At 39.4% G+C, this 26,178-nt stretch overlaps 1 protein-coding gene across 1 annotated transcript in view; it reads left to right on the top strand.

Moving 5' to 3' along the window:
• The window catches only part of LOC132073668 (hyaluronidase-1-like), a 36,237-nt gene extending 10,711 nt beyond the window's left edge, over positions 1-25,526 (top strand). The window contains exons 3-5 of the mRNA XM_059472857.1: positions 16,820-17,819; positions 23,868-23,957; positions 25,098-25,526. Of these exons, the coding sequence (XP_059328840.1) occupies positions 16,820-17,819; positions 23,868-23,957; positions 25,098-25,526 (1,519 nt within the window). The remainder of the gene's footprint in view (positions 1-16,819; positions 17,820-23,867; positions 23,958-25,097) is intronic.
• Positions 25,527-26,178: the final 652 nt, after the last annotated feature.

The raw sequence follows: 26,178 nt of genomic DNA, 5'->3' as shown, positions 1-26,178 counted from the left end.
GTGGAAAAAATCAACCTTTCATTCAAATGAACTGCATGAGTGATTCCTACTGAAAGTCAAAACACATAGCCTCCTACATCCCTGAGGCAGACTGCTGAGGCTTATTTGAGAGTGTAACCCAAACCTACTTCCCTTCACACTGATAGGAACAGCAGTGTGAATAACTGAAATGCTTTCAAGCATTTTTATTGCCCAACAAACTTGCCTGAAATGTAGAAACCCTGACTCGGGCAGCCCGGTGACAAAGCCTGGCTCCAGCTCGGGGCCAGGAAGCGAGTCATTGTCCCAAGGTGGTTCTGCACTCGTGCCCTGGCCAGGTGAGGCAGTGCCATCCGCGTAGTGACCCCGCCTTCTGGAGGCCATCCCGAGTCATTCACCACCTGGGGCTCGTCACCATCCCGGTGGGTGTCAGAAGAGATCCTGCAATCCAAATTGCATAAGTGTGGGATTCTGAGTGACTCACAGCAGCCTGATGACTCCGTAGCTCATTTGTTTAGGCAAGCTGCAAGCCCAAGGATGTCCCAGCCTATGTCATGCAGGTTGGTTCTTCTGTCCTTAAGGGAGTTCCCCGCATGCATATGCTGCCTGTGCTTGAAAAACAAAAATTATATTAAAGATGAGACATGACATTTCATGGAAAATGACTGTACTACGTCCTTGAAATCTGGAGTTGATCTTATGTTGCAAGACCCTTGGATTTTACTAGTTATGTAAGAAGTAAAATGGCATTTTGTTTTTTTACTAAAATGGCAACAAAGGGAAGGTAAATAGAGGGAAGGGAGAAAAAAACCCTGGTTTCAAAACTTTTTCTGTTTTCTATAGGAGGGTTTAATTGAGTTTAATTTGAATTAAAGCTCATTAAAATCCTCAGTACCCCATATTTCTAAATACTTCCATTTTATAATACCATATTTTATATTATATAATATTTTTTTATTATACCATATTTTAGAGGAAATAACATCTCTTGGTATTATTTAAACTCATAAGTGATGCTTCTTCTGTGAAAAAAAGAGTATTAGTTTGAGACATTTTCTTTTGTATTTCACAGTTAAAATTGAATCTTACTTCTGTGTAAATCAAAATAAAGCCCTCTGTTAGGAAGGAAGAGAAGGAAGGCATAGCAAAGGTAGGAAAATATAGCTTCTGTATCTGGATAGCTTTAGGAGCACATGATCCAAACTGTGATCTTCAAACTAGGAATCACATTTGCATTTTTACTCTTATTTTCCTCTCTCCAGTTCATGGAAAACATTTTTTTTCCCTCTCATAATCTAGATCTGATTGCTTGGGACAAGTTTCTGCCTTGCTGCACTAAGCTAAACATAGCAGGATTAAGGTGATCTGCCTGGTGAAGATGGAATCTCAGTCAGACAGAAAGCAGAAAGGATTGGAAAAAAGTACTGCAAAGAAGGAAAAGAAGCTGGTACGGTAGTTCATACATTAGAAGGATGGTTGTTAGAAAGGCTTGTGTCAGAGGCTTGAAGTGGCATTTCCCCCACCTCTGACTGCTGCTGCCTCTTTGGAGCAAAGGGCTGCTGAGCCCTGCAGCCTGCACCGACAGCACCCCCAGGCTGCCAGGAGCATCCATCACCTGTGGCTCTGTGATACAGGCTGGTGTAACCTGAGAGCTGGGCAGTGCCCGTGGGCTGGGTGCTGGCTCTCTGTTCCTCCATCCCTGTTCCATCTTCAGCACTTTTTAGAATCCTTCCTCTTTCAGTTCTCCTACCCAGAGAGTTTTTGAAAGGTCAGGGGGCATGACTGAAGTGAACACTTCTGCAAATGTCTGTGTTTATGATATTTCTACTAGCTGGCAAACAAGTTTTTGACAAGACTTTATGAACGTGACATGAACATGAATGTACAACAAAAATAAGGATGCAATAATATCAGAAAACCCAAAATTCTTGATTTTTTCAGTAGCTTACTGTTACCCTCTCTAATTACCCAAGTTTTGGTTAACAGCACAGACTTTAGAAAATGAGTCCAAAGTGTGAGGTGAGTTTTGTGCACAATGCATTTCTGACTGTCACTCCTTAATGCAGACACACAAACACACACACACATAGAGAAAAGCAAACTTATTCTTCACAAAAAAGTTTTTTCTCAGCTGCCTTATTGTTTTCTATTGCCATTCAAAAGTACTTAGTGTTGCAGTCAAAAATCTTCTATTTCAATATAAATAAATAACTTGATCTCTTGAAGTTTTTAAATAATCCTGCTTGTTTCCTTATCACGTGAGAAAATACATGAGAATTTATGAGATGGGACTTAGCCACAGGCCTCAGCTTCTGCGTTCTGGCTATACAATAGAAAAGAAGAAAGCTGCCATGCAGAAGTATGTGGGTAGTCATGGCTGTTCTTTAGCTTCCTCTTTAGTCAATATAACATTTTTTTTCTCCTTATTAATTTATCTCCTGCTGTTGCCTGAAAGTACTGTCAGTTGCACAGGCCTATGAGTCAGCCACCTCTCTGCATGAAGCTGAACAATAAATTCCATTTCTTCCTCCTTGCACTTTAAATATAGCTTCGTTCCTCTGTTCCACTGGAGCAGGGTCTGTTATTTATTCTCTTCTTGTGAGACTGGATTACCAGCTCCCTTCGGTTTGACAAGGAAAATTAGTCTGTGTTCATAAAAAAGTGAATCCACACATCTTTTTCTAAATCAGTGCCAAATTAATGGTAATATCACAGGAAAAAAAAATTAGGAAAAGTTCCTTGAGTAAAGTGTCTCTTCAGAGATCAGTGTCTCAGAGCTGGTAACTTGTTTCTTCAGACCCCACGTGTCAGTTTGAGAGATGTCCAAAGAGCAGGGGCACCATAGATCTGATTTTATGAGAGTTGTTAATAATGCATTAATTTCTCCAAAACTGTGCTCTGAGAGTGATAAGCTTACAAATGTTTGCAGTTTTTAGGTTTAAACACACCTATCTTTTTATTGTAAATGACCATTGGCAGTGTGAGATTCCTGAGTGCAAATGCCAAATGTGTTCTCAAGAGCTCCTTGCAAGAGTACCTAAAAACCAAGATTGGCCAAACCACTGTGTAGATCCACAGAATGTTACTGAAGGGCAGGCTTTTTACATTTACCTATGGAATTAAACATCTGTGGAAATGCAGAGGCATTGGTGTAAGAAATCTTTAATTTTTTGGTTCTTTAGAAAAAATAAGGAAAGTGAAGGGGGGTTGTTTTGAATTTCTCATAATTAGAATTAGACTGAGAGTAAGCATCAGGTGTTCCTTGGGCAGAACATCTAACCATATAACAAAATTTCCATGTAACACTATAAATCCCTGATCTTTCTCCTGATGAATTTGGATCGCTAGCCCAAAATTCTCATTGGTGTTGACTGATTTTTAGCTGCCCTGGTATACACAGGTCTGACCTTTTTCACCCTAAAGCTGTGCACACCCACTCTCCTTTCCTGTGTGGCAGAAGTGCCACTCACATGTGGGTTGTACATATGTTTTTCAGAGACACTCCTACGTGAAAGAGTTTGTGTGTATGTATATATATATATATATATATATATATATATATATATGCGTGCTTTGGCATCTGGGGGCTGTGTTGGCAGTTGCCTCCAAACAAAATACGTGGGGTATCTTGGATTTGGTCCTGCAGGTTGAGGGAGGTGGGTTTGACTCTGGGTTGGAGGCTGGGTACTGGCAACAGGGACCAAACACTTTTTGGCAGAGGTGACCTGAGTATTCAGCCAGACTTCACCCAAAGCCTGTCACAACAGGTCCCCCAAAAAGGTGTTGGTGCTAAGTGTTGACAAAAAGGTGGCTAAAAATTGGTACCAGCACCCCAATCTTGTCCCTGTCCAAACAGAAAGCTGGGAGAGGCAGCTTGTTCTGCCTCATGGTTAGCTAGATCGGTTCAGGGTGTGTTTTAGTTGTAGTTTATCTAACCATAAAATCAAACATCTATTATTTGTGATTAATCATGTTCAGAAAAGCAAGAGAGAGACCTAATCCTTTAACCTTTGAAGGGATAGATTTATAAAAGTCCATATGGACTTAAAGTGCAATTAACTATTTAATATTTTCCAATATTTTCCACTGAACCTGGTTCAGTGCCATCAGTCTCACTGCCCAATGATAACCAGATGTCTCACTGCACTGAAATTGCTAATAAATATGAATTAAATATTTGAATATTTTTATAGATGTGGACCCTTAGTCCTATGAGTCCCCATCAGCTCAACTGCTTTTAACAGCATCAGGAAGTGCCTGTTTGCATTTTTAGGCAATGATGTGACTTGGAAATCTGATAAGCCCTCTTACTTCACATGAACTTCAAATAAAGCAGATTCAGGAGCAGAATTCAGTTCTTGATATATGTGTGAGCTTGAAATGAAATCCACAGTCCACAGGTGTAATTAGCCTGACAACATTTATTTTAAAAATGGTTATTAAAAGTCAGACTAAGACTTAATTTTTCCCATGCTCTTTTCACCCTTTTTTCCTAGCTATGAAGCAAAATAAGTTATTTTGTAAGAAGTGTTGAATTTTTTTTTCTAAAACTCTTAAAAGTAATTTTGGTATTAAATGCATATTCTGGATAGAATTTTTATGCTACCCCAGTTGTTATATTGCATGTGAATTTTTAGAAGTCTTTATTCTTCCAAATGCATTTGTGACATGGCACAAAACCTGGCTTTTAATATATATTAGGACTTAAACTTTTTCTTAAAGTTTTTAAATGCTAATGTTAATAACTACTTGATAAGTAATTAGAAAATATGTATTTTAATTGTTTTGTCTAATTGTTTGAAAGAAAACCCAAATCAGATCAGTTCTGTATTTGAGAACATACTACATTTTATTCAAGTGGCAATATTTAACATCCCACATATGTATTTGAATTTCCTGAGGCATTTCTTTCTTGATGCACTAGAAGCTGAATTACATTTATCAGGAATAAAACTGAAAATAAAAATATTATTCTTAGATACATAATAAGAAGCTGGAGACAGCTGAACTTTCTCTCCACCTCTAAACAAATGCTGCTTTACATAAAGTATAGCACTCTCTCTCAAATTCCTTCCACTACAAAGATCTTGGTTTCATTTCTAATTCAAATAAAACCAAAGCACAAGTGTCTCTCTGAATTATTTATCCAACTTGCAGTCTCCTGTGTCTCCTTGCAGTTCCCCCTCGTCTGATTCAGCCATCATTCCTTCTGTCCTCTAGAACATTTTCTGCACGGCTGCCAAGAGGGAACAGGACCTGGGAAGTCTCCTGATGTAGCTGCCCACCCCCCGAGGTCAGGGTGACAGAGCAAGGCTGCCTGGGCTTTTATTTTTAGCAGAAGTTTTGTATGGCACAGGAGGAGCTTGGCAGGAGCCAGACTGCAAATCCTGGTGTCATTGTCCTCTCCATCAGAATTATATATACACACACAGGCATCCTTTGTCAGCTGCTGACTCATGGCAATTGTTGCATCTCTCCCATGATCTCCATTTCCTAAATATCAGGTGGAACTACAATATCAATTAAAACAAGCAATATTTCAAATTTGTTGTTCTTTACCACTTTAGTTGTGGAAATGCAGTATTTTCTACTGGTTTATCTAAATTGTTTCTTCCACTCTTCCACTCTATTTTAAATGTGCTCAGCTCTATTTTTTTACTATAGCAAAGGTTTTGCCTACAAACGTATATAACCCAAATACATGTGAACAGTGTGTGCATATTTTAGTCTTGCATACAATTAAATTAATATTTAATTGGAAAGTTACTCTTTACATGGTATTTTTGAACAAAGACATTAATGGGAAAACATTCCTCCTAAAGACATTAATGGGAAAAAAAATTCCTCACAAAAGTTCTTTACAAAAATTCCTCCTGTTTGTTTCATATTCTGAGTGCAGATAAGAAAAAAGGAAATGTTTAAGTCAAGTGAAATGAGACTAGAAGAAGAATAAAAGTAGAGGAGAGGGTATATAAGTGCAGATCTGTCAAGGCTGAGCTGCATAGACCTGAGGGTCCAAGGGGATACTAACCCTTGCAAAAAGGGTAAGTGTTTATTAAGGAGAAGGTGGGAAACTGCTGTACAGGAACTCCTGTAACAGCAGCCACCCTCCAAAGGAAAAATTCTTCTAGAAACACATGGAGAGAGAGACATTTCAAACATGTGTCAGATTGGCCTCCACTCCCGAGTCTACAGGCTGAGACAATTTGGCTTTAAAAAGAGATGGATGTAAGGCCAAACATGAGAAGCTGTCTGTTTAATTTTACCCTTTGTCCTATAATCTATTTTAGGCAACTAGATGGCCCTTTGTTTTGAAAGAGGTGTTGCTGAGATGTGGCAGGTGCTCAGGAAGAGCAGTGCCTGCTGGCTGTGCTGCTGTTTGTGTCTGCGTGGGACCCTGAGCGCTGCCGGGGGCTGAGGGGCACCTACCTGGTACTGATGCTATAACAGTCAGTAATCAGAAGTTATGTCAGCATTTCCCATTGTAGAAGTGATCTTCAGGCCCTTGCTGACCATACAGATATGAGCAAAACCCTGTCTGTTTGTCCATGCAAGCACGTCCCTCCCCAACAGCAAATATTAGCCAGACTGAGAGTGGTTCAAGCATCAGATACTATCTCAGAAACCAGCTCATTGGTGGGAAAAACCTGCTGAGTAAAAGACATGAAAAAAGGGAGTCATCCTGCAAGCTAGAGAACCAGTGCTGGAGAGAACTTCTGTACATGCCTCAGCCTTGGGAAACCTTAATTTGGAGCTCAGTCAAGGATGAGACACAGGCCCATAGGAAACTTGCCTTCATTATTTCCAAGGCTCAGGGAACTACCTGTTTCCTATTTAATCCAAATAGCTTTGCAGAATTGGAGACAAATGTGGCAAGAACAATAACAAAAATGTCTGTAGTTGTTCCAATAATTCTTTGTACTTGTTTCCTGTATTTGTTTCAAATTTAATACTTAAATGGCAACTGCCATGCTTGACAAGATGAGGAAACCCAAGGTTTCCTTTTTTTACACTTCACAATTCCCACATGGGGATATGGACATTTTTGACCATTTAGTCTGCATTGTTAGGATACACAAATGCCTTTGACCATCATAGCTCTGTACGCAGGGACTCTTTCTATCCATCCCTGTATGTCTGATGGGGGTCTGACTGGTCATGGAGGTGGCATGGAGCTGTTGTAGCTGTTGTCATGCTGACTTTAAAAGCCTCTTTTTGGAGCTGTGATACTGCTGGTCCCTTCTGCCCTTCTGTGGTCACTCACACCACCCCATGGCATGCAGACACTGGATCAGGGAACAGTGATCCTTGGGCTCCACTTCCACAGGTCATGTTCAAGGAACAGCAAAGACTGAGCACTTCATATTTAGTTTTAGGGAGGATTATGAACAAATGATAGAATCATGGAGTGAGTCTGGAAAGGATCATCCCTGGGGAACACCACTAATCACAGGATTTGAGTCAGTCACCACTGCCGACTGGATTTGAGTCCATTCACCACTAAATCTTTGGACTCAGCCATCCAGCCAGTTTTTAATATAATTCTTCCTGAACTACTTTGTTTGCTTTGTTTGGTTTTGCCAGCATCCCTACTTGTCCCCCTGCTGCAATGACCGAGATGTCCCTTCTGCTAATGCCTGTCGCTGCTGAGTCCAGAGTGTGCAACTCTCAAAACACAATTCCCCTCAAACACCCCTCTGGTCCATCCCATATCAGGTCATAAAAGCCGGCGATACAAAACTAATACAGATAGAGCTCAGATGCTTACAAGTAGTACATCAACCTTTTCAATGAATTTATTTACTTATTTTACAATTACGTGATGAGGGTTTAGATAAAATTCTGCTCTCATCTTCAAATGCCCTCAGTTTCTCATTAGTTAAAAGCCCACTCATTAGGAAGAGCACATTCGTGGGACAAACACATCAGCTGTTGTAAATTGTTTCAGCAAAGTTTTCTGCTGTTCATTGATTTTATAGAGGTAAGTGCCATGTTATTTACTCAGTTAACAATCATTAAAGATAAACTTTTCACTTCTGTTTGTAATCTACCAGTTAGGAAGGATTTCTCTGCTGTTTTCTGTATTATGTCAATTCTGGACTATATTTTATTTCTTGGTTTGTATTTTGATCTGTCAAATAGCTATTTGGTGCTTAACACTCCAATGTGTAACAGCAATTTTAGTTTAGAAAACTGATATGATGCTGTTTGTGAATTACTCACGCTTAAAACAAAGAGTAATGTTTTGGCTGAAAGGATATTTCAGAATTTGATTTATCAATTTAGTACTTAAAAGCACTGGGCTCTGCATGCAACGCTGCTCACCCAGAGGGCAGCTAATCACATGCTGTTTGGGTATTTAATCCCATATGAATAATAAAAAAATACTTCTTTCATTAGAAGCAAGACATTCAGGGGAATTTTTTCCAAATGTCAGTCACATCTATGAACAGTGCATTTAAAAATAATCTCAAGAGGAGCCCAAAAGAAGATGCAGTTTGTTGTTAGAAAATGAGTTCTATTCATTAATGATTGGTGTCAATGTACCGTGCTGGGTTTTTGTAGAGCTAAAGGTATTTTAAATTCATTTATTTGAAACAATGTAGACAACAAACTAAGCTGTGTATTGGCATGCAAATAAAGTGTAAAGTTAATTTCACCTCAAATGCTTTACATGTATTTTCCAATTTTGAGTTTCCGTCACCAAAGTGTAATATTCCCTTTTGTGCCATCCAAAAAATAGTAATTATTTACTGCAAGCAGAGATTTGCAGTGGAAATGCACAAATGTTTTAAGAGTTTGCCAACATATTAGGATTTTTTAGCTGACTAAAGGATACATTTTTCCTCTCACAAGATTATAAATGCTTAATACCTCCATGAATTCAACTGGATTATTTCCAGATTTATATCCCTCAATTAATTTCAATTGAATTTTTTTGAATTACACTATCTGAAAGCATAATTCATCTTTGTGTGAGCTAATGTTAATTTAGCTTAGAGCATTTTCTCAAGAATAAGCCAAGGCCTGATTGTAGGCATTCTCTCTGTTATCAATTTGACTTAATTTTCTCTCTTATAAGTGCCTCTAACAACAATAAACCTTTCAGAAAATGAATGTGTGAATTTAGCAGATGGTGTGAAAGAAGCTAAACTATTTTAAATGCTTTGCAGCAATGTAAACTCATGTATTATTTATTATACAGTATTACCAATTCATACATTCTTAGAAGCTATTAAAATTCCATGCCAGAAGGTAGGATGTATTCTATTAGCGTCAATTAATGTTCATGGTCTTCAGTTAAGAATATTTAGTGATAAAATTAGGAGGAAAATCTATAAAAAAGTGAGAACTTCACAGAATGCTGGTGGTTGGCACTTTAATTTTACCCATTCAAGGTCAGAGCCAGAAGAGGGTCCTGAACAATGCTGAGGATATTAGTCTTAATTATTCAGGGAATTAAGGCTTTAACAGCTCTGATAATCAATATGGCTCCTCCAACAGATATAACCCACCCATTTATTTTTCTCCTTTATTCTTTGCATGTGGAGAAGAAATAGATATTAAATTGCATATAAAAGTTTGAACTTTTGACATAAATTTTACAACTTTAAAATTGGAATATTTTTTCCTAGAATACCTTTGTCTTCAGTTTACAGTGCAATAGAAGCAAATGCACTGGCATTGAAACTAACAATGCATCAGGCTTTTGCATAAAAAATTTAGATCAGTGATTAATGTATTAGATGCACACTAAATTCATGTATTTGATGTATAAAATGGTATAATACTCCAGATACTTCTTCCACACACAAAATACTTCTTTTACTCAGTCCTTCAGTAATTGAAAAATTGTTTGTGGCACATATGAATTCCATCTCCCTCCACTGTACAGACAGATTTAAACCATATTACTTTATCTTCCCCTGGTATTCAAAGTGTCATCAATAATCTGCAGTGATTTAAAATGACAGCACAATCTTTTATCTACTGTAATGCTGGGACTCATGATCTGTATCTTTATTTTCCCTCTGTCATCGTGCTGAGTAGCCCTCAATCTTGCTGGTGCCAGTGAAAGATGTGGCACAAGAAACAATGTGTGTGAACATGCAGCACTCTGGCCCCTAATAGCTAGAGACAGATGCATCACAGGTACAGGAGGATAGACCAGCACAGGAAGGACTACAATGGTTATTTTTAATAGAATCATTTCAGGATCCATGGGAAAAATATCTTGTCAATACCTGGTTTTTTTCCTTTCATTTCCTTGCAGTCTTTTCTGTCAGTTTAAGGCATGACACAAGCTGCACAGAACAGAAAGAATAAAACTAAACAGGAATTGCCTAAGCAAAACTCTGCCCCAAAAATTATTTAGTGTAAATCTTTGATTTACATCATGCACCAAAGAATGTCCTCTGGCATTTTCCATTTGCTTTTACATGAATAATCCACAGTGCACAAAAACATCAGCAATGATAGCAGCATATGCCTGGATCCCCATTTCCTTGGTCTTTGAATTTCTTTTCATATATTTTGCAGAAAAATAAAGAGATGCTACTCCATGCTTTGCAACCTGGTATTTATGCTCACCTATTGGAAGTGAACTGTAGTATGTCAATCATATGCTCATTTCTGATCTTTGATCTTTAAGAGAGATTACAAATATAGAATCAGAATTTTAGAATGGTTTGTGTGGGAAAATACCTTAAATATCATCCAGTTCCAACCCCCCTGTCGTGGGCAGGGATGCCACTCACCAGATCAGGTTGCTCAAAGCCACATCCAACCTGGCCTTGAACATTTCCAGGGATGGGGCAACCACAACTTCTGTGGCTAACCTGTGTCAGAGCCTCATCACCCTCATAGTGAAGAATTTGTTCCCTGCATCTAAACTTATTGTCTTTCAGTTTGAAGCCATTCCCCCTTGCCCTTTCAATACATGCCCTTGTAAAAAGCCCCTCTCCATCTCTCCTTTGGGCCCCCATTAGGTACCAGAAGGCTGCTCTCAGGTCTCCCCAGAGCCTCCTGTTCTCCAGGCTGAGCAACCCCAACTCCCTCAGCTTGTCTTTATAGGAGAGGCACTCTGAGCACCTGAGCATCTTCATCACCCCCTTCTGGACACGCTGGAACAAATCCATGTCCTTCTCATACTGGGGGTCCTGGAGCAGGATGCAGCATTCCAGGAGGGTTCTCCTGGGGGCAGAGCAGAGAGGCAAGGTCAGCTCCCCTGGCCTGCTGGTCGTTATTCTCCTCAGGCAGCCCTGGCTGTGGCTGGCTTGCTGGCCTGCAAGCACAGGATGCTGGGTCATGCTGAGCTTCTCATCAAGCAACGCCCCAAGTCCTTCTCCTCAGGATGTTCTTGGCCTTCTGTCCATTTTTAGCTTGGGATATAATCTGAGAAATATAATTGGAGAATGACAAAGATATGTGAGTCAAGAGACTGAAAACTGGTAGTTGTGAGGATACAGTGGATGCTTAGTCTGTCTCTAATGCAGATTTACATTTTGGACCACAGAAGGTTTCAAGATAGAATACTTCTGTTAAGATGGTATTCTCTGTCCAATCTTCCAGCTTACTCGTGAAAGCCATTCTTCAATAAAAACAGAAAAAACAACAATTTTTGCATAGTTTTCAAACAGTAAAATAACAACAGGGTCAGACTAAGACAGAGACAAAATTTGACAGGAATGACAGATTTGGTCATTCCTGTAGATAAACACATTGTAAATACATATTATATGCATATAAAGTATACCTCATAAGGAATAATTATTTGAAGCAATTTGAAATATGATTGTGCAGAAAAAGAACTAAAATCCTTAAATACAGTGGAAATGTCTGTATTTTTTAGCCATAATAATAACTTCTACACAAAATGAGGTCAGCCTACCTTCAAAAAAGGACACTTCTAGCTGCCAATTTTATACATTCTTCAGTGGAATTCAAATAACTCAGTTTCATTTTCTCCCTTTTTGTCATCAGATTTTATTTAATTTCCTAGAAAAATAATTTCCTACGAATATGAGAAATATCAGTTAAAATGAATATGTTTGCCACGAAACAAAGTGTAAAGTACGCTCAGCAGATGCAAGACAACAGTCAATAGCACATATGAGAGGCTGAAAACAAACTTGGAGAAGTGTTGTAAATCTGGTTTAGACCACAAAACCTAACCCTTTTGTAGGAAAAATAACCTTTCCTCTGTGAGTTAACTGTACTCTTTCATATTCTGGATTTTAAATTATGTTAATCGGGTACAGCTTATGAGGGAATCATGAGTGGCTGTTACCATAGGAACTACAGATTTTTTAAAGAAGTTTATTTCTGAGTTTTGAAGTAATTATTGACTTTGATGACAGATGTGCAGTCTAATGCATACTTCACAGATTAAACCAATAAAGTTATAGGTAATTGTATGGAGTATACTTCAAGTCAGCACATAAATGAGTATAAAATGAGAGGATGACTTTGCTGGCTGTTATGAAGTTGTGTTGTCTGGTTATATGACCAACATAAAAATCATAATAAGCAGCAGCTGCAATGTCATCTGTTGCAGTGCAAAAAATGCTGAGATAATCAATAAAAGCCATTAGAGAAGAATTGTCCATCTAGAGAACACCATTGATCTGTATTGGAACACATGGTGTGCAAATAGGTTTCTTTTAGCATGACAGTCTATATTTTTATGAATTTTAAGTAGTATATTTTGTAATCAAAGGGTGCAATTAAGATGTCTAGTTCAGTTGTTTTCAACTATTTGGAAATCAAAATAGAGTGGAATTCTGACTAATAAACACAGTTGAGTACAAGCTGGACTAAGCCTGTAAAAAGTAAACATTTACTTGGAAAAAGTAAATGTTTGCAATTTTTACAAAAATTATGAGGGGAATATGCAGAAATGAACTGATGTTTCAAGAAATTCAAGAAATGGCAAAATTCAAACTTACTAAAGGATATATTGAAGTCCATCCACAACCTGCTTCATCCTAGACTGCATAACAGAAACTGAGGCAAATAGAAAACTACATGTCATTTTGTGCAGTGAAAACATGATTCAAAATTTCCTGAACAAATAAAAAACCCTCATCAGCATTGTGAGATTTGTGATCAGACCCCATTTCATTCCCTTATGAAGTAATTTTTGTTTTTAGAATATAGAGCAGAAACTCTGAGAGCATATTCTGCTCTGAAAACACTGTAGTGCCACAGAAAGCTATCTGCATGTTTGAGAAGTTAAACTGAGCATGATAATGTGTCATTGAATCAAAAAAAAAAGACAAAAAAGGGAGAATTTGAACCAAAGTTGATAATGAGCTCCAGGGAAGAATCATTAGGGTCTGTGCTCATTAAAAGCAGGGATTAAAGCACTCCAATTAGTGCCCATGCATGAGAGTAAAAAGGACGAAGTCCAAAGATAGAGCGATGGAAATTGTAATAAAAGATGTTTTGTTCTTGTTTAGAGGTTTCTTCATGCATTTGTGAAACAACAGATAATTTATTTTCTCATCATTCAGAACTATAGGCTTGTCTGCTTCTTTGAAAACTTGTTTCCCTTGCCTTCAGAAGACTTTTTAAAGAAAAAGTATCTGTAATTAAATTCCCATCTACAAATAACATCAGAATTAATTGCAGATTAATGAAACTATATTGGAACTTTTAAAAATGATGATCTTTTTATTCTAATTAGCTCCCCTTTAAGGAACTGTGCATATGGTAATGTGTCCTGTGTGGAATGAAAAGTAGCATGAAAAGTGAGATGCTTTGCAATGAAATGCAGTGCTTTAATTGCAGTGAGATGCTTCAGCCATCTAAAAGGTGGGCAAGGTATCTATGCACTTATCATCTTGTTTAGATTAATAGAGATCACTGGGTAGCTAATTCCACGTAGATTTCAATAAGGAATTTACAGCAACTTTTGGGGGTATCAAGCATTCACTAGAGGATTCTGAATAAGTGCCCCTGATCAGATCCTAACTTCTAAACAGCTTGAGCAGGATTGCACAGATTTCCACTTTTTTTTTTCTTTTTTTTTTTTTCCTGTGGGAGTCATCTTGCAGGGTGCAGAAATCTGCATGTCTCAAAGATTTGGTCAATCCAAATATTGAGAATTATTTGACATTTCTTGAGATAAATGTTTTCATTTTGTCACTTGTGATGTTTTGTCCTGAGTGAACAGCTCTGGGGGACCTCCAGAGGTCCCTTCCAGCTTCAACCACTCTGTTATTTAAAGTCTTGTCAGGGGCTTTAAAATCTTGTCAGGCAACAAGAATAGCCCAAGAACTAAAAATACATAACTTAAAATTACCCTGCAATATTATCTCATGAGCTAACTCTGTTTTGATTTATTATCTGCAATATTCTAATGTCTAGGGTTCTCGGATCTAGACATGAACTGTACTGTGTTAGTCATTAATATCTAAAAAACTGATCTAATTATATGTACATAACAACACAAGGCCGAACAATCCAGCATTTGGATTGTGGGAACAGGAAGCTGGGATCTTTTCCCAGATCTTTTCTTTCTCAGAAATTCACTAAAGGTCTTTTCCCTTTTCCTGATGCTCTTCCCATTTCATCTGAGCTACTCTTTTTGAGAAAATTGATGTTTATCTTATAGATTTTTTCACATGTATTGCAAAGCAATCCAGTCCAAATAATGAAAAATCACTTACTGATGTAGTAAGATAATTTGCTATATCAAAGAAAAAATGCAGAGTACTGTGGTGTGTTCTTCAGTCTGTATAAAACAGGAAGGGAAAGGCAGTTTTTGCAGCTTTTTTGTTTATTTGTTTGTTTGTTTGTTTTTCTCAAGCCATGGCATTACTTAGGTGATTATGCAAGACTGCAGAAAAATAAAGAAAAATATTCCAGCTGAAAGCATAAAACTTCCTTCCAACAGATCAGTGAAAAATAACCTTCCATCCTTTTTGAGCAGGCAGGCTTTTAAGTAGTGTTGGCTTGGTGGCAATGGCCCATTTCACTCAAGGATGTTGTCCCCAGTAGGATCTAGAGGATTATGAACAACATGTTAAAACTTGGGAGCTAAATCTATATTTAGGTCTACACAGAACAAGCATTCAGAGAGGAAACAACAGAGCATGACACTCTAGCTTGGTGGTGAGGGCTGGCTCCTGGGAAATCCTGCATCTTGGCTTCTTGCAGTCCTGCCTTTCACACCCTACCCCAGCCACAGCTCCTGCAAATTGCTTCCTTCTCATCTTGGGAAGCTGCTCTCTTATCAGAGCACAGGTGAGGGAACTCAATGCTTTTCTGGGAGTGAGGATGGAAAACCACAAAGCTGAGGACAGAGAAGGGCTGTTCGGTAGGAGACATAAGGACAAAGCAGAGTTTAAGGGAAAAGAAGAAAAGTAGGAGAGCAGTGTCAGGCAGGAAAAGATCCATCAAACCCAGAGGATGGAAGAATGGCATGGAAGGACAAATGAAAGAGGAAGAAATCCTGGATTATATAATTTATTAGAGCAAACATATTTTCAACCAGGGGGAAGCTCTTCTAGTCAGTGATTAACTGATGTTAACTGAGGAAATACCAGGGACAATTAAAACTAGATTTTACAGGCAAGGAAAGAAATCACTAAGATGGATGTAAAAATAGGGCAACATCCAGTTTCAGGACATTTAAAATTCACATATCTGATGCATGAATTGAACCTGCAACACACACAATGATTGCAGTAATTTAACATGTGCCTAAAATGGTGAATGATAGAAATAACAACTGAGATGATAAACTATGTATATTCATAGAGAAACCCTTTTAATCATCTCTGTAGCATTAAAAGATCAGCAAAGAAATCTGAATAACAAACCCAGGACAGAGCTGAGCTGCACTCTGGAGCAGAGGCAGATTTTGGAGCAAAGGCAAATTCTGGGGCAGCCACTTGTGGACATGGGGTACAAAGCAGGGGTGTGTCTGGGGTACCAGCAGCCTTGCAGCTCTGGCAGCTCCCAGAGCGCTGCAGCCCCAAGCCAGTGTGGCTATCAGGGAAAACATCAGGCCCTGAAAGGAAAAATTAATATGAATATCCCTCATTTCTAAAAACTAGCCCCTTTTTCAAAGATACAGCATGTTCTTTCAGCTAGTTCAGATCTGTTTAATCTAATTTATCTTCTTTAACATACAGATATTTAATTTGTCTTTGAAATAAGTAGCTTAGGCCACTAAGCCATTAGTGGTATCCCTCTCATAGCCTGCAGATTGATTATCATTCTTGCATCCATTCATTTAGAAAATGAAAATGAAATTCAGGGATAGATATCAATATTTTCATATCCTGAAAATTGCAGTTTCTGAGTTGTCTTCAGTAATCTGTGTGAGGTAGAAATGTCTGCCTTTTGTTTAAATTACCTTTCCTATTGTGACCATTTGAATATACAGATAGTAAAGGCTGTAGCCCTGCTGTGATGATTTCTAGGCAAGTCAGACTGACCATAGCAGAGCTTGTTTGGAAGCTAAAATTTTGAATGAGAGCGCATTCTTTTTTCGCACTGCCATTTTAGGTTGTTACTTTATTATCTAGTTTTGTAGACATGAGGGAGCAAATAAATGTTATGGAAACGTCTGAAGCAACTGTGTGAGGAGTCTGGGTGAAAAGAAAGTGAAGTTTCCAGACTGTAGTCCATAAAAATATTTTTCAAGGCATTTGAAATTAGTGTTAACTTTTAAAAGATCGGTTTTGCACTTTTCTCTCTTTGTGCTGTTTCATGTTATCAAAAGCAAATCAATGTTATCAAAATGTTATCAAAACCAAATCAAACCAAAAGACATTCCATTGTCATTCATGCTGCCCTTCTAACATCTTATCTTGGTTTTGTCTTCCAGGGCCCACCACAGCCATTTCGCGGGAGGACCCCAGGCCATGGCTGCGCGGGTCAGAGCGCTGGCAGCACTGGCAGTGGTGGCAGTGGTGGCAGCGGTGGCAGTGGTGGCAGTGGTGGCCCTGCTGGCTGTGGCCGAGGCGGCGCTGCCGAAGCCGGCGCGGGCGCCCCCGGTTCTGCACAAGCCTTTCCTGGTGGTGTGGAACGCGCCCACCGAGCAGTGCCGGCTGCGGTACAAGGTGGACCTGGACCTCGGCGTTTTTGACATCGCATCCAATATCAACGAGACTCTGAGTGGATCCAACGTGACAATCTTCTACCACACCCATCTGGGACACTACCCCTACTACTCAGATAATGGAGATCCCGTTAATGGAGGGGTGCCCCAGAACGAAAGTCTTATCAAGCACCTCAGCAAAGCAAAGTCTGACATTGACTATTGCATACCCATGAAGAAATTTCAGGGACTTGCAGTCATTGACTGGGAAAACTGGAGGCCCCAGTGGGATAGGAACTGGGGCAATAAAAGCATTTATAGAAATAAATCTCTCGAGATTGTTAGGAGACGGCATCCTCGGTGGTCAGAGGACAAAATTAGGAAAGTGGCTAAAGAGGAATTTGAAAATGCTGGCAGGAGTTTTATGAATAACACCATCCTTCTGGCTGAGCACATGAGACCAAACGGTTTGTGGGGTTACTACCTTTACCCAGACTGCTACAATTACGATTACAAAGAACACCCCCAGACATACACAGGGAAATGCCCATCCATTGAGTCCTTCCGCAACGACCTCCTGCTCTGGCTGTGGAGGGAAAGCACTGCTCTCTACCCTTCTATATACCTGGATTATATACTGAAGTCAAGTCCAAATGCACTAAAATTTGTTCACTATCGGGTTAAAGAGGCAATACGTGTTGCCTCAATTGCTAGAACAGACTATGTTTTGCCAGTATTTGTTTACTCCAGACCATTTTATGCCTATACTTTTCATGTTTTAACAGAGGTAAGCAGGCAGACTTCTTTCAAAATGTAGAAATTAGAAGTAGCCTCTTAGAAAAAGTATGCTCTAAAAGCACTCACACATTTGTTTTTCACATTTAAGGCAGCTCCCTGAGAGGAAGTACTATAGTCACAGCACAAAACTCTATGTCTTTCAAGAGTTAATATTGCAGTGGTTTGGTCTCCCTCTGTGAGATAACATTGTATGTTTTTAATGAAGGTGGTTTAGAAAGAAAGTACAAAGAAATATCTTAAGGAAGTAATTCGTTTTGATATTTTTATTTTTCAGGGCAGCTTGTGAAATGAGCTTGACAGATATTGTGACATTTAAAATTAATTAGTTCAATGGAAATATAAACTTTCATGAGAAAGGATCCTCAGGGTTTTTTGTTTCTTTATGCAAATGTAAATTCATTCAATATAGAAATAAACTAGTTCAAGTAAAGCAATCTGTCCTGGAGTTCCTAACTCCTGCATGATGAGCAATGGCCATCTATCTCACTTGTCAGAAGTACAACATCTTCATGTCCAACATTTGGTGCTGAACTGTGGAGTCTTTTTATCAAAGAAACCCAGTTCTTGAGTCATGCAATGTCCCATCAACCAGTGTTCAAGTGCAATAAATATGTACTGGCCACAACACTGATGGTAAATTATGTATGTGCAAATCTCAGACTTTCTGGATGTGTAATGATGATCGTTGCTCTTTGTTTATGCACATAATAGAGATGCAAAGACACTTATTAATTTCTCTAATAGTTGCTTCAAGTGCCAAAAGTTTTTCTTTGGTTTCTTTCATTCCATGAGAAAGGAGAAAATCTGGGACAGGGAACTCATGGAAATAACCCCTTGATGACAAAGGTCATCTGAGGGTGCTCCCTCCCTTTATTTTATGGAGAGCTGGTGAGAGATTCCTTCTAATGCTGCCAGAGACAAGTTCCTGACTCAAACTAGAGCAGAAAAAGGGAGAGAATTGACAAGGGAAAAGGCAAAGTTCAGTCAGTAAACCACAGGATGTGTGGAGCTTCAGCTGGGAGCTGGAGCTGAGGAGGTGCAGCAGATCCCTGAGAGCCTGCGAAATGCTTCAAGCTGACCCCAGGAAGCAAATTTTACTTTCAGGCTGCCCCTGAAAAGCACATTGTACATAGAAGTAAATTAGGAATTTGGTCTGGTTCATTTTCAGCAACCAGAAACTCTCTGGAACTGTTTTCTCTGTGGAAATCACAGGTGCTAGCTGACTCAGAAATGATGGGCAGATAGGCCAGCCTAGTCCTGAAGGCAAGGAGTCACTGGGGCCAGTACAGGCAGAATGCCACCCAGAAGAAGAACTCAGGCTAGGAAATACATAAGAATTTTTCAAATGCAGTCTGTAATAATGCATTTTTATAAAATTAATCAGTCCTTTGATCAATATAAAAATACCATGAAAGCTATGAAAACTACCATGCTGTTAACAATTATGTGTGAGCTCAAAATCTGTGGTAGTAGATAGGTATGTTTTACCTTAAGCTATTTTCTGAACAGTGCAGTAGAAATTTGAAGTGATACTTCTCTCAGGTTACATTCTTTAACTCACCAGCCTGCTTTCCAGTTGCATGTAGCCATTTGCTTTTGGATGTTTGAAAGATTGCTTTACAACTTTAAAAAGATCTTTACATAGCCAGAGAAACATATTTGGATTATGCTCCACTACATATTTTCTAATAAGGACAGCATGGGCAGGTACTCAGCATGGGACAGGGCTTAATGTGGCCAGACTATACACATCATCTGTGAGAACAGCTTGGGTTCTGACAGGAGCTTGCAGGGTTGTATTTAAAAACATAGAAATGATCCAAAAAATAATGTTCTTGTATTCTTTCATAGCCCTGGAGCCACTGGGATAATTTAAATGTGGTTTTGTATGTTCAGGTTTTAGACTAGGTTGGAGTTTCTCGTTTAACCCATGACAAGCCCGTAAGTGATGCTCACAAAGTTACAAGCGAGTCATGAAACCTCTGAGCTCCAGAAACAATGTGCATGAAGGTGACAAGGAAAGGTCCCAGACAATGACATCCAGGCTAAATGGCCACAGAAAAATTGGAACAGTGGGCAGATGGGATAGTTACCTGACCTGTGGCAGGGACTGGGCCAGGACAACCACAGCCTTGCTCCATCGAGCTGTGCAAGAGCTGTGCTTTCTATCCCAACAGAAACACTGCTGACATTCAAGACTTGTGTGCAAGCCCTTCTGTACAAAGGGCTCATGTGAAATTGTACAGTGGAGTCAGAAAAAGTGGTTGTGAGTCAGAGTCACTGAGGGAGAGGCACAGGCCTATCAAACCTTCAGAAAGATGAAAAGCCCAGGTCCCAGACAGATGCTGTAGCTGTGTGTGCTGTACCTTTCACCCTGACTGCATCTGGAAATCAGGTGAGTTGTGCATAAGGTGTCTGAGAAATTAATCCTGCTTTTTCTCTTGGAAACAAATTATAAATTCTGAGTTGGGATCCAAATCATTATGAAAGGTTTTTGTATTTGCTAGAAATGTGTACAAGCTGTTTGCCATCTGTAGGGTATTTAGAAACTTTCTGCTTAGACAATTCACTGCTAAGCTTGTGGGAGAGGGAAGTCACACAGTAGCATCTGTGCTCCCTGACTAGATGGCTGAAATCATTAATAAAGCAGGATGACAACTGGCAGATGATTAATAATGGATAGCAGTCCTGTTGCTCCCCTACAGATAGTCTTTGATGACCAGGTGTGCATGTGTGTAGAGACCACCCCCTGCAACCATGCCAGGCTTGAACTACTAGTGCTGAATACAGAAAACTCCTGTCTGTAACCAAGGCTCTTTAAGATTACAGATATTTTTCTTTCCTCAACATGTGACTAGAACTGACTGTCTTGTTTCACATTCATCTGAAGCTCCAAAACTAAAGGTTTAGTTCACCTCCTATTCTTTTAAGGTCCTGTGCAGTGATTTGGGTGATCTAAATACAAAGAAACGTTGACAGAGAGTAGAGCCTCCTCCTCCTCCCTGCCAAATCAGGTGTCCATTGTGGATAGCCCAGCCTAGTCTTGAGGACCTTAGGTAGTTGCACACTGCCCCCAAAAGCTTGAACAAAAATGAGCATCACAAGGGAAGAGGCTTGTTGATTTGTTAATCATTTGGACAAATACCAGTCACCAAAGTCTGATACAAGACACAAATTAGGATTCCCCAGCTAGACAAATGCTAAGATCTTAATATCTAAAATATAGATTTTTTTAAAATTGCATGTTTTCTTCCATATGAGGCTTTTATTACACTCTCAAAGAAGAGCCATTCCAGAGAGCCCCCACCAAGGCCCAGCTGTGCTGTGTAGAAGGGGCACATGTTCAATCCCGAACCAGGACTGCTGTGTCTGAGGCTGCTGGTGGAATTCATGCGCCTCACTCAGTTCTTCATTATCAACACAAATTTAAGCTGTAGTTGGGTTCCCACTTATTTCTCTTTCCCTCCTTTGAACATTCATTGAGTTGGTGCAAAGTGAAATGGTATCAGACAGAGATGTCACCTGAAACCTCAGGCTGAAGGTTACCCTCTCCACGGGGTTATCTGGAGATTATGTGTCAGACCAGCTCTTTCTGTTTCTCTCTTTCTGGGAAGGACTCTTAGCACCTGACCTTTGTTCCAAAGAATACACAAAGAGGAGATGTAAGGTGTAAGAAAAGTGTTTAAATGAAGTCCTATACAATATTTTTGTGGTGACCTGCTGTTTTCACCAGCATCTAGCACCTGTGCAGGTTCTGTAGGAGTCCTTTAAGAATCCCTAGGAAAACATACCCTCCAATAAAATGCCAAATTTTGGTCTTAGCCGAAGATAAGTGCTGAATTTCTCAGTGTTGTCAAGATAGTAATTCTAGATTTCAGGAAAGTAAAGGAGTAGGTGCCTCAGGGATTTAAGTGTGAAATTATCAGTGCCATTGGACTTCACACATCTAGAGGCCTGGAAGAACTTTAAGCATGAGTTCTGTCAGTTTTATATCCATATGAATTAGACATGAAGTGCTGTAATATTTTTGTGATCTGATAAAACTATCAAAAGAAAGATGTGGGATATGGGCTTATAAAAATTTAGATTTACTGACTTCTGTTAAAACACTCTAATTCCCAGAGCATATTACTTATAAAAATTATTTCAGAGTTTTCTCAGGTCCTAGTTCATCCAGCAATCCTAAATATTTATTGATTATTTATTCTGGATGTCTCATAAGTTTTAATTCATTTTCTTAATGAGATCTGAAATGTGTTAATGCAAAATCACTCAACTGTCATGTGAGTAATGTAAAATCACAGTCCTGTCTTTGCACCTGGGTAAACTTCATAAAATGTTTTGCAGATGACAAAGGCCTGGGAACCCTCATTACCAACACAACAGACTGAATTTCACATTCTTTTAACATTTGATATTTTGATCTTTAATTAACACACTCCTTTTTTAAAAAAACTGATTAATTGATTAATTCTCATAGGAAATACCCATCCTCCTTAACCCCATTGAAAATAACACCTTCAGTCCACAGGTGTTTGGATATACCACTATCCTTTAAAAAGTACTTCTGGTCTGTATGCTTTTAAGAGTAATGACGGTCTCTAAAAGACTGTTTGGGTGATCAGCAGCAACAGGAGCTTCAGGCAAGACCAGTGACACCTTAAATCACTCTGAACTCTGCACTAGGAACCAGTAGGCAAACTCTACTTTTCCAGACTTTTGCAGGTTCTCCTGCACTTTTTTGTCCAACCTTCAGTTGAGGGTCAAAGCCACTGCTCACTCTGAATTCCCTGTAATTGTCTTCAACTCTTCAGAGGCTTCTCCCTTTCCCACGATATTTATTTGGGGTTTTTTTGTATCCCTCAGGCCACAAATGTTTCAGGAATGGAAATTCCATAACTATGGATTGATAAATCAATGCAGGCCCACTTACACAGAGGAATATATTATTTAGTAGTAATGAATAATAACACAGTTCTTCCAGTATGTAATTTTGCTTTTCCAAATTTGCCACCACCATACTGAGATAATTTGGTTGGTATTTTTGATTGTTCTCCAGTCAAAGAGTTGCAAAGACTGTAAAAAAGACCATAAATATCTTTTTAAAGGAATTTTCTCTTTGTCAAATTGAGAAATACTGTAACGTCTGCCATTACAAATACTGATCAGGAATTACTTTTTAATTAACTATTGCAGACAGAAATGGTTTTAGATGTAATTGAGTATGCCTTGAAATTTGGGGGAGAAGTTCCTTCCTACATATTTTTGAAGATTTAATTGCATTTTTCTAGACACAATATTCATAATCTCAGAGAATGGCTTTAAGACACTTGCAAGATACATTGCCATGTTGTTGGCAAGGCATTCCTGTTCAACACTCAGGCTGCTGTGGTGGAGTTGTACTATTGTTATTACTATAACTCAGCTCCTTATTGGTTCAATTCTAAAAGTGGACATGGTAAATATGCAGGTGTGTGCGTTTGGCTTTTTCCCCCCACTTGGCACTTTTATCAGGCAGAGATTAATTTTTCAAAGATATGTTTCCTGGACTAATGGCCCTCATGCTGGTAGAAGCAGCAGCCCTGTCTGTACCATGGCTAAAGCAGCACGAGTTAGACCCAGCCTAAAGCCATCAGCTGCAGCCAGACACTGTAAGGGTGACCCAAGATGTGTGATCAGACTGATGATCTTTGCCAAAAATGTTACCTAGGTAGGTTTGGTAACCATTCAAAGACTAGTACATAAAATAGATCACTAAATCCTTACTCCACCGGCTTGGTTGGAGGAACTCTTGTGAATAAATGACAAAGATTTCATTATTTAAGAGGCCCACTGATGAATGCCACCTATGCAAACCTTTGTAGAGACACTGAAGAGCTTTCTAAACTAAACAGTGATTTTATTGAGATGAATATACCACTGGACCAATGTTCCCTCTGGAGGAAATAAAAAGAAGCTATGCCTATACCCAGTGGTTTTTTTAAAATTTTGCTTTTGTATATTTGTTTTTCTCATGTGTGGATTTGTCCTTTTTCAGAGGGATCTGGTCAGCACCATCGGGGAAAGCGCGGCGTTGGGAGCAGCTGGAGTTGTTCTCTGGGGCAGCATGCAGTACGCCAGCTCAAAGGTCGGTCAGATCAGTTTGCCAGTTCTCAGGAATCACCTCAATAACCTCAATCTTAGGAATCACCTCTTGTCTGGCACCACACCCTCCATGCCTACCTTTATCAGTGCCATCAGCCAACAAGGGAGGAGGATGGCTCAGCACTGCTTTCAGGTCTCATTAATTCTGTTAGGCTGAAAAGTCCTGTTGCTCCAGAGCACATTGCTTTGGACAGGTCATTTGTAGCTCAGTGGAATAATGAGCCCAGGTGAGGAGAAAGACGTGTTTCAAAACAAAGCCAAACAAATATAAGCACAGCTTGTTTTACAGTGTTCTACTTTGTAATTATGACAATTGTCCAGATCGACTGGGAAGGAATGGAGCCTGGAGGTGAGGTATTTTCTCCAGTTGCTAATGTTGAAATGTTACATGGAAAACAATGTCACAAGACAAGCCCAGTTGCTTCTCCCAGGTTCTTCAGACTTTCATAAATAAACCTTTTTGAGGAGATGGAAGGCAGGACTGGATTTTCCCAGAAGGCATGGCAGGATAGCCCCCATTCCTAAACCTGGGCTTTGGTGCCCTCTCTGCTTTTCATGCAGTCTGCTGCCCTGCTCCTGAAGTCTCTGGCAAAGTACCACTGCCTTGGTCAGAGGAACCAGGAAATCTGAACTGGAACTTTCTAGTTGCAATTGCAGCAACTTCTGTGCTGGTTTATGAATATTATGTGGCTCCTGGTAAACTAAAGGTATTGCAGTGATCAGGGCCAGAGTGGTGACTTAATTTGTGCTTTAAAACCTGTAAGTCCCATGCATTTCTCCTAGTCAGCAGCTACCAGAAATCTCTGCTTAAGGGATGAGTTAGTCTCAGATGTGAACCATATGAACTCTCTTTCTGCCTCCTGGGACTCCTCCCTAGTCTCACACTATATGTTCCTACCAGGCATTCAAATGGTAACTATAGTAGAGGTCAATACTTTTCTAATCTTGGAAATAAACTCATTTAAACCAAATAGATGCCTCCAGTATCTAAGTCCAACAAGATTTATCTCAGTGAATTATTTTGGACAAGAACAGTTTAGTAATAGCATCTTTTTTAGGCACAATAAACTTGGACATAATGCTAGATACTGAGACATGTGTTGTGGTTGTTTATTTTTCCCAGGAGAGCTGCTTAACGGTGAAGCGGTACATCGATGGACCTTTGGGGCACTATGTCATCAATGTGACCTCAGCAGCCAAGCTCTGCAGCAAAGTGCTGTGCAAGAAGAATGGCAGATGCATCCGCAGGAACAGCGACTCCTCTGCCTACCTCCATTTGTCACCCAGGGATTTCAAGATCCACGTCCGTCACTCAGAGAGGGGCCCCAGGTTCCAGGTGACTGGCAAACCCAGCCTGGAGAGCATTGAAGCCATGAAGCAGAGGTTTATTTGTCAGTGTTACCAGGGCTGGACAGGAATATTTTGTGAATTGCCTGACCAAAGTCTATTGGAACACTGGGTTCATGTAGTGTTTAGTAGATCAAGAGAACAAAGCCTTTTTACCTTCCTCTTAGGAGCCATGCAGCTTCTTCTGCTTTGTTCTACGCATTAAGGTCTTCTAAGGCAGTGCAAGGGAATAAAAATGGTGCCTCTAAGAGTCCTGTTTCTTAAAAGAAATTATAGTAAAGGGAAAAGGTATTCTTGATTAAATGATTTTATTCTGTTTTAGTAATTTTCAACTCCTGGAAATTTTTTAGACAATAAAAACTTTGAAAACAATTTTTTACCTGCTCCTTTACTCCTACCTTGTGTTTCACTCATGTGTTTGACAGATAAAGATTCTGATGTTGCAGTAGTAATTTTATCTGAGGAAAAAAGTTGAATGAACTTGTACAATGATTCAACCATGTAAAAGTTTAAAAAGATGAACACAGAACCTCTTTGTTTTGGGGGTGAGTGATTTAAGATGGTGATGAGGAGAGTCTTGTGGACCCAGGATTGGGAACTGTTCTCTGCAGCTCTTGCTGAAATCAAGTGGTACATCGTGTGAGCAGCTGCATTGTGCCCTGAGCCCCATCCATTGATCCTACTGCTTCTGGATGAGCAATGTGAAGAGTATAAAGTTACACATCAGCACACACTTTTAAAAATTTATATTTCAGTATTCTGAGGCCTAATCTGATTTGTGTTACTTCCAGAGGCATTGGTATTTCCAGACCTAGTGTTCTGCCATCAGTTTCAAAGATTCTGTCTGACTGAACATC

The sequence above is a fragment of the Ammospiza nelsoni genome, chromosome 5 (assembly GCF_027579445.1).
Source record: "Ammospiza nelsoni isolate bAmmNel1 chromosome 5, bAmmNel1.pri, whole genome shotgun sequence".
Classification (NCBI taxonomy): domain Eukaryota; kingdom Metazoa; phylum Chordata; class Aves; order Passeriformes; family Passerellidae; genus Ammospiza; species Ammospiza nelsoni.
This window is presented reverse-complemented; position numbering and strand designations above follow the sequence as displayed.